Source organism: Xiphias gladius, chromosome 9, assembly GCF_016859285.1.
Source record: "Xiphias gladius isolate SHS-SW01 ecotype Sanya breed wild chromosome 9, ASM1685928v1, whole genome shotgun sequence".
NCBI lineage: Eukaryota > Metazoa > Chordata > Actinopteri > Istiophoriformes > Xiphiidae > Xiphias > Xiphias gladius.
The window spans coordinates 16,163,901-16,176,426 of NC_053408.1; the positions used below are offsets into that span (position 1 = coordinate 16,163,901).

At 38.6% G+C, this 12,526-nt stretch overlaps 1 protein-coding gene across 1 annotated transcript in view; it reads left to right on the forward strand.

Moving 5' to 3' along the window:
• snx29 (sorting nexin 29) overlaps positions 1-9,665 on the forward strand; it is a 135,349-nt gene extending 125,684 nt beyond the window's left edge. The window contains exons 20-21 of the mRNA XM_040135301.1: positions 548-687; positions 8,718-9,665. Of these exons, the coding sequence (XP_039991235.1) occupies positions 548-687; positions 8,718-8,844 (267 nt within the window). The 3' untranslated portion in view covers positions 8,845-9,665. The remainder of the gene's footprint in view (positions 1-547; positions 688-8,717) is intronic.
• Positions 9,666-12,526: the final 2,861 nt, after the last annotated feature.

Below are 12,526 nucleotides of genomic sequence, written 5' to 3' on the forward strand. Positions count from 1 at the left end.
TCTGTTCACTTGATGAATATCTAATATTCACTTTTCTTTTAGCTGTAATTTTGGTTTCCACTAAACTCCTGATGATAATATCTGGCCCTTAAGCTGTAAAATGATCCACTGTGTTCACCAGCTTGTCACTAACTTTGTCTGTCTCCTTTTGGTGCTGCGAATGCAGTGTAGAGGCGACTTTAAGAGCTTTTTCGCTGAAAACAGCCGAGGCAAAAAACGGCACGTTGAGAGCAGTGAGAGTGAACCAAAAATAGGTTGCGGGCCAGAAAACAAAAGAAATGAGCTGAAAGACACTTTAAAGCTCCACAAGGCTGAGGGGAACTGCAGAGTTTGGTCATAATTCCCCTTTCACATTTATGTCACATGATCCACTGGTCATATAAAAATAAATAATTATAGCTGCTTTAATATGTTCACTGATTTATTCTTGTTGCAGCTTTAACCTCAGCCTCTGCAAGCATCATATTATCTATAACTAACTGGTTCTTCTTTGTCTCCCCCTGCTCAATTTCTCTCTCTCTCTCTCTCTCTCTCTCTCTGTCTGCAGGATGCCAAGTTTGTGGAGGAGAGAAGGAAGCAGCTGCAGGGCTACCTTCGCATGGTTATGAACAAACTGATCCAGACGCTGCCGGAGTTCACAGCCCGACCCACCAAAGAGACCCTGCTGTCTCTTCTGCCTTTCTGTCTGTAAGTGGACGCACGAAGGCATGTTTAGTACAGGATCTTAGCCGTTATGTGAGCATTTGCAAGTGTGTTGGTGAGAGAGATACGGGAAAAAGATGCCAACATGTGTGCAACTGCATGGCTCCTGTCTCTGAAAGCCTGCTGCAATGTTACAGAAATTTGAATAGTCCAATCCAAACAGGAAGAGTCAGGGATTGTGATAAAAGGAAACAAACTGGGGAACGTAAGTATTTCTGTAACTTTCTTTATATATCCATATAATTAGATGGCAGTTTTTAGTTGTTTATCGTCCACAGCAAACTCGAAGTTGGTGGAATCCACATATTTTACCTCTTTAGAACATGTAGAAAACCCACTGTATGCTCACACAACATCTAACAAGACCAAACTGCCTGTCAGCTTTTGGCAGTAGTTTGTATGTATTATGCCAATTTAATTTACACCATTTCAGAAAGAATTAGCTGCCATGGCTCTTGTGGTAGTAGTTGTTGGAGGATACAAACAGGGAGGATTAATGTCACTGAAAATGCCAAATCCCTTGCAAACAAACTTCAGTGTCTCCCTGCTTTTGACACTCATATTCACACATACAGCGTATACTGTATGTTCTCTCACGCACACGTTCACACACACTCAGACTAGCAGGTGCGAACGTGCATGATGCCTCGGCTTCCCACCTACCTTCCAGGCTACATCTGAAAATGAGGTGTTCCAGTCATTTCCTGTCAATATTCACATCAGTTTCCACGTACTGCAACCAGTCAGCGCACGTGACCCGTCACACCGTCTGACTAGAATGTCATTTCCTCTCTTGAGCCACCTGAGTCATCGGGTTATATCAACTACAACAACATAGTTGACATAGATGTATGTTCTTCACTTTGTGGCTGTGATCAAATTCACTATGTATAGAACTTTCTGTGTAGTTATAGACTCTTTCAAATAATTTTCATGGTATAAGCTTTTAAAAGAAAATCACGGTAAAAGTAAGTGCAGTTTATGTGTTGCTCTCATTCATCTCAGTCGGCATAGATATGTAATTTTATAATGAACTCAAAGGATAAACTACTAAATCTATCTGCTGATCGTGGGAACTGTCTAAAAAGCGGTATCCTAAGTATCTACACGATAATCCAGGATCACTTAGTAACCATGGTAACACATATGCACATCAGCCTGTGATTACAGGGATTTTCCCAGATACATCAGAAGGAAAAGAAGTTAAACAGAAGTACGTTGTTTTTTTTTGTCGTGTCTACTATCTCCCCCCATAATATTATAGTACAAGATGCCTCATCTTCTACCTGTTCTACATTACTTGTGACATATGAAGTCTGGTTGCAGTCTTTGTGAGTTCATGAGAGAAGATAAATCAGTCACATGTCAGTCCATATAATTTTATGTTTACACCTCTTAATTCTTTTGTAACAAGTTAGAGTGAACATGAAAGCAAAACGAAATGGCAGAAATTTAGCTTCTTTTTTTTTTTTTCTTTCTTGGTCTGGACCAACTAACCGAACTACAAATGCGTAAGTGATGTGTTATAACATCATTGGATTTAAGAGGTGTAGTCCACTCAAGGAATGTCTGGGATATAGATAAATTCTTGTGGTAAGTCATATAGTATTAGGGAGAGTATTGGATGTCCTCGACAAGAACAACAGTAGTGGAACCAGAACGGTAAAGACATTGCACACACCCACAGGTTTTTTTTCAATTATTCTGGCTGATTAGACGTCAGCTCAGGTTGAGGCAAGGTGGGGCTATGCTGGCATTTCATTCATTAAATAAGAAATTGAATTTAAAAATCTTTTTTCAATGGGCACCATGCAAAGTTCAATCATTAAAATGAATCAATTTCCTATATTGCACAAGTAGAGATAAATTCAAATTGAGAGGTAAGTCTCCAGAATCAGTAGTCCAGTAGAATAAGACTACCAGACATGTAGGTGTGTATAAACCCCCAAAGCACAGACTGCTCATCATTTAGTCTGTCCTCAGAGGCTTAATAATCATATCTCTCTTTCTAATATCTCTGAGCTGAAATAGAGATCTTTCTACTGCACGTCTTTGAATGGCATGAAATATTACAGTGCCAAGCCAGCAAGGTCTGCTTGAGACTTCACTTTTTGAAATATTGCGTCTTTATTCATTCTATTGAATGAGTGTGCATCTATTCTTACAGAGTTCCTGCATGCGTTGTGAATGCCTGCTTAAGTAACAAATACTAACGATTTGCTTCTTACCATATTCGCACCTCTGAAAAGGTTGACCTTAAAGTTGAGATGTTGCTAATAGAAACAACAACATCAAGATGGCACAGCAACATCTTGAGTATCATGTAACTTGTTGCAGAGAGCCTGCAAACATGTTTGCCTTTGATGAAATTCAGCAGTGGCAGCTGACATAGTTGACGTCTAAGGCGGTGTTGTCCACCTGTTGTAATTGGTAGCGACACTTGAATTTTTACCTCCATGACTCAGTGGAATTGCAGTCGACAGTGGATCAACCCAGATCAGCATACCATAATATTCCTGGCTCGTGTGTGTGTGTGTGTGTGTGTGTGTGTGTGTGTGTGTGTGTGTGTGTGTGTGTGTGTGTGTGTGTGTGTGTGTGTGTGTGTGTGTGTGTGTGTGTGTGTGTGTGTGTGTGTGTGTGTGTGTGTGTGTAAAAGCATACAGTACTCTCGAGTTTCTCGCTAGAGTCCCTTTGTAATAAAGTTGCTCTGATGCCTGCCAAGGTTGTCGTGATGGTTAATGGTTTACCATGATGTTAGTGTCTTATCTGGACTCCATGACTGCCTGTTCGGTTGGCATGTGCTGGTCTAACATCTTCAATGAAGGCTGAAAGCCTGATTAGTCTGGTCATTAACTTATTGAAGGGGGAGGGTGGGGAGGTGTAGAGGGTGCAGACACAAGGAAAATCATACCTTACTCTGACCACAGTGTCCCAATCAGTGCTTAGATGCATTAGTGGGTCAAAAATCTTTTGTCTTTTTTTTTTTTTTTTCGCAATGTTTTTGTTAGAAAAATATTTTGGCATTTCATATTCCAGGTGTCCCTCAAAAATCTTGTCATTGTATTCCTCCCATTCAGTTTTTTTAATTTACCTCATCAATTTTTTATAGAGGTTTTTGTATTTGTATAAATGAGCCAAAAATTACCCATTTGAATTTTCCATGAAAATGTATAAATTCCTTTCCCCCTTCTTAGTTTTTTTGTCAGGTATACAGTAATTATTGTGGACCATATCGTAACTGTCACTTGCATCCCCACTCACCCACATCAGTTTTACGATAACACGTAAAATAAATGTGTGTGTTATCTATATTTTATTTACCTCTGAAAAATTTATATCCCTAAATTGAGAGCTGTTTTACATAACATTTAACCTCTGATTGCAATTATGTGCAAGAGTAACTGCTATTAAAATCAAATTTCCATGTTTTATACCTAGCTAACATCAATTTGCTAGTTGACAGTAATATAGTTGTCGATGAGCTGTTGCCATAACTAAGAAGCTTAGTGGCTTAACTAGTTTAGTAGCTAAGTTGTTTTCACATTTAATTATTTGATGATGCAGAAAATAAACAAACATTACAACATACAATAAACATTAAAGCCTTCGAACAGCGCTGGTGTAGAATTAAAATTATTATTTTGGGCAAAATTATGAATTTAGCATATTTATTATCAACAGAAACCACTGATGATAATATGGGTCATTTTTGACCCACTAATGGAAGTTAGTAGGTTCCAATGACTTATGCATGTTAGGGTTAAGAAAACCTTAAATATGTAATGAATTTGCCAAAACATGTACATAGCTTTACCATTCAGAAGTGTCACATTACAACAAATCTGGATCCTCATGAGAGACATTCAAGGGTCCCCAGACCTAATAACAGAGCTACTCTCTTAGGTTGTTCATGTTTTTGCTGGACAGTACTAAATGAATCCAAGCCTGCCACATTTGCCTGCAATATTTTTTAGAATGTCTCTATTACTTCATGGCTGTTATGTATTCATTATTATCTGTGTACAGCCAATTATCCTCTTGACCTCCATGATGCCACCAGATGTTGTTGCTGTCAGATTTGTGACACAATGGCAAAGCTTATATAAGGGTGGAGAGACTCTGATATGAGATGACAGATGTTTTGATGCATTGAGAAAATTGGAAGCCAGTGAAGAAAGAAATTGACAGTAAGCAGTTTAGTGAGAAAACTGAAGGGAGGAGGACAGTGGAGGATGGAGCGAAAGAAAAGCTGGTCTGAGGAGGAGACAGACGACAGAAAAAAAGACAGAAAGGCAGATTGGGGTTCAGCACTTCAGATCTCCTGCTGAGGTACTTGGTGCTCAAAGGCCGGATGGATCTTAAGACTCCTCAATGATTGTACACTCACCAAAACGTCTAGCAGTGTTAAGAATTATTATGTAATTTTAGGGACAATATTCCTTTTATACAGCCAAAGAGTTACTCCTGTGCTCTGAATATGAGCTTGACGCAGAGTTATTTGAAACTATATTATATGCCAGTCCTCTGGTTGGAATTTGTCATAATTAGCCACTGAGATTGATTTGAGTTGGCAGGAAACTTGCTCAGAAGGGCTCCCGCTGCTTTGATTTAACTTAGCAGTAGTTTGACAAAAGCACTGACACCCTACCTTGCCATTTGATCACAATGATCTCTTATAGATGAGATGTTAGGGTAAAAGTGGATGACATCTTGTGATTTCAGAGGATCGAGTAACTGCTCCCAGGAGAAATAAACTGGGATGTTTAGGAATTCAGTCCTATCTCAAGTCAACATACCAGGTGTACATTCCTTCACTCGCACAACTATACAGTTGACTCAATATTCTATGTTTATATATATATTTCTATGATACAGTATTTAGAATATGAAACTGTAATTATATATTTGTGCTTCAAAGTTCATTTTTTGACTGAAAAAACAGTGTCAATTCAAGGTCCACTTACTAGCTTTTTGCAAGGAATCCAACTGTATAACACAGTCGTCATTAGTGAGATGATGAAGGATTTTCCTCAGATGTCTTGGCGATGGCTGTTATGGTTTCATTGATTTGTTTTTAGGACTTTTTAACTTTTAATCCAAAATGAGCAAGATTTCATTTGGGAACCCTGCAAAAAGATAGTAGGTGGACGCTGAGTTGGGATTGTTTTCTCAAACTATATTGTTGATACTAAGTATTTTGGTAATTGTTAATAACCATGCTAGCAGTGTGGGTCTGGGGATGTCACACTCCAGACTGAAGTAAGTGTGTGTGTGTGTGTGTGTGTGTGTGTGTGTGTGTGTGTGTGTGTGTGTGTGTGTGTGTGTGTGTGTGTGTGTGTGTGTGTGTGTGTGTGTGTGAGAGAGAGAGAGAGAGAGAGAAGGAAATGTAGGGGGAATAGTTTATTTTTCAGATTGTACAATTCATTGCACCCCACTTTTATCTGTTAGACAATCAATTTGATGCATGTTTGTGTACCTGTTTACTCTAATTATGCTCCTCTGCAGTCATATTATTAATATTCCAGCAGTGCTCGGGAAAGTTATTATCCTGCACTATGTCCAAATGGTGGACAAGCACATGCTGAGACCAAGAAAAGAAATCTATAAGCCTAATTACTTTAGCACATTTAGCCTCTTTACCCAGTTTGATATGAATAAATGAGATGTCTTGCAGTTTCAGCTCTGCATGGTGCCTCCAATTTGGTATGATTTTCGCTGATATGACTCCCAGTCACATCACTGTTTGGCCAACCTTGGTCAAATTCAAATTGTGTGACTGCACCTGACTGAACCTGCCTGATGCAGTGGAGATTTAGGAATAAGTAACTCTTGAGCCACTGTATGGGTCAAAAATTACACATATTATCATCAGTGGTTTCTGTTGATAATAAATATGCTAAATTCATAATTTTGCCCAAAATAATAATTTGAATTCAACACCAGCGCTGTTAAAAGGCTATAATGTTTATTGTATGTTGTAATATTTGTTTATTTTCTGCATCATCAAATAATCAAATGTGAACAATAGAATCTATCTAAGTTATCCTACTTAGCTACTAAGCTCGTTAAGCCACTAAGCTTCTTAGTTATGGCAACAGCTCATCCACCACTACATTATTGTAAATAAGCAAATTGATGTTAGCTAGGTATAAAACAAGGAAATTTGATTTTAATAGCAGTTACTCTTGCACATAATTGTAATCAGAGGTTAAATGTTATGTAAAACAGCTCTCAATTTAGGGATATAAATTTTTTTGTACATTTGGTGCCAGAGGAAAAGGCATATTGTTCATCATATTGACAAAGTTCAGGCTGTTCTCTGATTGGCTGGTCAGACCCTCCCACCTGAAGCTGAATTCGATGGTTATGACACAGACACTTTGCAGCCATACTTAAGTCTGAATCTCAACTTGTGCTTACAGAGCCGTGCTGTAACTGTCGCTTCTGTGTTGCAGCCTATTTTCTCATGACAGAGCCTCTCTGTGCTATCGCTGTGCTGCTTTTTTTAGCCCCTGCTGCCTCAAATGAAAGCATGTGGCTGGCAGTGATAATTGTAGCCAAAGCACCTCACCATGAGTGCTTTTATTTTTAGTGCAGGTTGACCCAAGTAGGAATCAAAGTCCTATCACAAGACCACCCAGATGTCCCAGATGCCCTTAATCACAGCTCTAGTAGCTGGGGTGCGTCATTAAAGAGGCCAGTTGGACATCAATGGGGAGATGCCCTCTGCCTCTTCACTGTTTTTAATATTCATATTAATATTTATTTTATATTGATTTTTCAAAGAGGCAGTTGATCTCAACGCTCGTTTCTAAAGAGTGACCACTTGATCACAAGCAGCAGGTGAGAGGTCACTGTCTTGGGAAAGAAATGCTTCAGAAGGAGAACAGGGGAACACAAGGTGCTTCGAACAACAAGAAAGCATTTAACTCCAGCTATTCAATCAGCCTGCTTTTCATTTCCTTCCTTTGACAAGTGCCTCTCATTCATCCTCATCATTATCAGATAAGACTCAGGGATCAGGGTTTTATGTTGTGAAGACGGTCGTCAGGGTAACTAGGGCGGTCATGTCATGAAGTGGCCAGATTATTTCTGCCCAAGTACTGAATAACCTAAAAAAAAAAAATCAAAGTCAAAGTCAAGATCAGGAATGACTATAATTTGATCCCTTGTGTCACAAAAAATGGTTTCCGGTGGCGAGGGCAGGATTAATTAAGTTTTTAAATGTTGAAAAAAATAAAAGGTATTGAAAGGATAAAAACGTACCAAAAAGCTAAGCTAGTAAATTAATTCCATGTGACCATATTAAAGAAAAAATTGTGATGTTTTCAAACTACTGTTTGCTAAACCCTCCCCCAAACAGAAATTGATTAAACATTTTATTTATCTGCTATAACAAAAGCTGCAAACATTAGCATGTCCAGCTAGCTAGCTTACTACCTACAGTAGTAACCGAGTGTTACTTACAAGGCCTAAACACTGATTCTTAACCTCATTAGGGAACTACATTAGTTCATGACTAGTTCTCAACTAGCACATCCACTATGTAGTATTTCCCCTACTGTGTGGAAGCTGTTCCTGGATGCTATCAGAGTTTAGACTAATGTTGCAGTGTACATCTATCTGAAATCAAAGACTCATATTTACAAAAATGACCAAAACTCTTATGTGGTAAATTTGCCACCATTATCATAGTTAACTGCACATTTGCTGTGTGACAACTAAAAAGCTAGACAGATATAAAAAAAATAGTAGTTAAAGGAGTCATTTAGATATATTTCCATTTTGCCACTCTGTTTTAGCAATAATGTAGAATGATTGTGATTCAGCTTATTTGGTTGTTAAAAGATTCTCCATTTGGTGTTTTGACTGATGTTTTCCAGAAAAAATCATCTTGCCGAAGATGCAGTATCAGCGGTTGTTTGAATCATAAACTTGGAAATAAACTTCACCAGATGTTCACTTAAAGTCCATGCCTTTTTTTCTTCTCCTTCCCACCATTCTCTCATATCTAGAGACACACCCCAGGCCAATGACAGTGGAGCCAAGACGCCCCGGTCCAAAACTTCATCCCGTTTCCCCAGACTGGGCCGCAGTCGCAATCAGGAAGCCAGACCAGAGCCTCAGAGTGGAGACCTTTAACCCCAGAGCCTTTGAACTAATAATCTCTCACTGTATAGGCAGAAGACGACAATGTTCCCATGTCTCTGGACTATGACACACTGGTTCACAGTGGGTGAGGACATTAACGATGCCGAACGGACCTTCAGAGCCTTACAGAAAAAAAGATTCAGTCTGGGAAGAGGCAATGGATGCATTCACATCGCAGCCCTCTTTAGGTGAATATGTAAATGCTTCTGTGCTTTGCCTGGCTGAGTAAAGGATAAATGACTCCCTCAAGGCTGCCTATCAATGAACCCAATCATAAAGTACCTCTTACCTCACTGAGAGACTAAAAGACTCTCTGTAAACTGCACATGGACTAGCCTGGACTGCTCTATCTTATCTCAAGCACAATGAGATGATGGGGACGTGTGTTTTTTTTTTTCTTACTCTGCTCAGTTTTGTAGTGAAGTGTATCTTGGTCCCAGTGCCTACAGTGTTTTGTAGCTGCTTTCCCGCTCTGGTTGGGGAGGGAAGGGTATATAAAGAGGTAAAGAGGGGCGAAGTAATCTCTTGTGGAATGAATGTTGTTTTTGAGCTTGTGTGTCAACATTATGTTGCCATTACATTTGAGACAAGGATGATTCACAATCTCTGGCATGGACCACCAAGCAATGGGCATTCCCTTTTCTTACTTCTGTTATATTATTATTACAGTTATTACGGATAATCTGCAGAAAGTGCATATCTTACAACGACATCTCTTAATGTCACCAGGGATGCAGTAAATATCAAATATATATGTTTAATTCCACTTATTGATCATATTAAAGGATTAGGGTTAAACACCACTGATAAAACCAAAATCGCTTAGGGACTGTATAAAAATTATAAGGGTGGAGACGTAGGTTGAATATATTTCACATTCAGAAAAAGCAAGACTCTCTCTGGTGTAATCAATATTTTCTTTGTGCCCTAACTTTGACTTAGAAAAAAATATACTGTATTAGGTTGGTTCATTTCACCATAAATGCCTAATAGGGGCAAAAAGAAAGAACCTTAATATGTTAATGGAATAATACTTTTCAGAATAGTGTAAATTGGAAGTGGAGTTTGAAATTTCCAGATTTATGGCAAACATTACACACAATTATGAATATTCCAGCCACACTCTATTTTTTGAATAAAGAGGTACTCAATAAAAGGCCAAACATAAATCATAATAAAGGACAATTTTATATGACACATTTGACTTTTGTTTAACTGCAGGCTAAAGTACTAAAATGTAAATTAATGGTAAGTAAAAATTATAACATCCTCAGATGCTTTCTCATTAAATTCACACTACATTTCCTTCTGGAAGAAGAAAAAAATACATACCCCCCCTACTTCCACTCCCTCCCTCCCTAATAATTTTTTTCATAGTCCCTTATTGAGAAAGTATATAAAGAAGCATGAATTCTTGCTGTTTCCTCTCAAAAATATCTCTCCTCATATCCAACTGTCTTAGATCAGTTTCAAATACCTGCTGTGATGTATCTGATGAATGTATGTCTTAGAGTTTTTTGATTAGAAAGGAAGAGAAACACCACGTTACCATGAAAATAGATGGGTAAGCAGTGTTTCAGTAGGTTTAACCCTCAATACATCGCATAAAGGTCTTCATCAAAGGTCTAACTAACTGTTTAACTAATGTGTCTTAGCAGGATTTAATGCAGCGCTATGTTGCAAATGAATGTTTTAACGATGACTAAACACTTGAAGAAAAGCTGCTTGTTAGAGTGCAAGGAGGGGGCTGCTGAGCATCAAGTGTGTGTAAAACAGAAGCTCATGCATATGTATGTATTACCCAGGAGTAGACAGAGACTATGTTCAAACGAGGAGTGATTGTGTTAGAAGGTTTCGGAAAACTTGAATCAAAGGGTCGGCTCGCAAAATGGTAAACACTGTTCACTGTCGATGAAGGGAGGTGAACAAACGAGGCTTGTGGGTTTTAATTAAGTTGTTATTCTTACACTGAAATGACCCTCACAAGTATCCAACTCCTGGCAAACACTGTGCAGTGTTGTCAGGAAATTCTCACAAGGAGGCTGTCACATAAATGTTTTTTAGCAGACTTCACTGAGACCTTTAAGAGTGAGATTCTGCCTGTGAGCAGCCAAATTAAACATCAACATCGGCAAGAAAAGAAGATGTAATATCAAATATTTTTAAAGAAATTATTCCACGATAGTGACTCTTTTTTTCTCAGTCTGATAAATGGCACTGGTGGTGTATCCTATCTAAAACATGTAATGTAACTTAAACATGAATTTCTATCATTATTCTTTTTATTAAAGATTATTCTCTGCTGTGATACAGTAACACAGTACAACTGGCTATATTTTAGGCCTAGCACTGCCTTATATGTATTAGAAAAATCAGCCCAGAGCACCGAACTATATTCTGTACCACTGACGAAAATCATTGTCACATAGTCCCCATTATTATAAACTAGAAGCCTTTTCATAGACATTTTGCATCAGTTTGGCATCAGTTTGGCTCTGGTTCCACTTCTCTGCACAAATATCCATATCGTATTTGTGGTAAAGTACAGTAATTATGCACAGGATCATTCACAGAAAGTTGTCTCCACCAATTTAGCATTGCACTCCTATAACGTTGTCGAATTCGTGAGGGGCAGCTTAAAAATGGATCAAAGTCACTGCAGAATCAGAAATATTGTCTTTGTTATTCCACGCATTAATTAATAATGCATACTTGGCTGCAAACGGTTCAGTCAGAGATTTGGGTGTATTATTCTAGTAGCAGCTAATGTAGCGTCAAGCCGCCAGCTAAACCCTGAAGGCGGCTTAAAGGTAATACCTTTGGAGTTGTTGACCACTAGTACTGCTATGGAGAGATGTCTTGTGTGTGTGTGTGTGTGTGTGTGTGTGTGTGTGTGTGTGTGTGTGTCTGTCTGTCTGTCTGTCTGTCTGTCTGTCTGTCTGTCTGTCTGTCTGTCTGTCTGTCACCAATTTGATTGATTGTATACACAGTCCCGTGGCTTGTTTCTTGCTATTCTGCTGATAAATAGCAGCACTAACAAGCCAAGAAGTGTTGCAATGCGTCAACGAAAAAAGAGAAGAGGAAGACTGCTACCTGGCACCCAGAGATGTAAACAATGCTGGATTTAACATATCTAAAACTCAACTAAGCTTTGCAAATGTTTTATTGAGAGAGAAGTGCCCTCAACACATTTGTTAAACCTCAGTGTGTTTTGGTGAGTATTACTGAATTTTAAATGAACTTTTGTTGGTTTACAGGAAAACTCCACAGGGCACTTTTAAACCTTTAACTTGGGGAACATTGTCAGCCAACATTTTAGTTCCACCTGGGACTTTTTAGATTTTTGTGGTTCCAGATAGCTGAGGCAAGTGCAGGTCTTTTCTCTTGGAGATGCTAAGCACGTATTCAAAACTATTTTGCATTGGGATTGTCAAGCCAAAAGTAAACAAGTTTGTTCTACTGCTTGATGCTCTAAAAGCTAAAAGTATCTTGGGTGCTGTTGAGAATGCAATAGTACAAGCTTTTCATTGACAATAGAAAAAAGAGACCAATGCTGTACAAAGAGGTTCCTGGTGGACATGGCAAGTTTTCATGGTATCATCACGAACATAAATATTCTTTTAAATGGCTCCATCTCCTATCCCCACTGTCCTCCAGATGTTGGAGGCTGGTA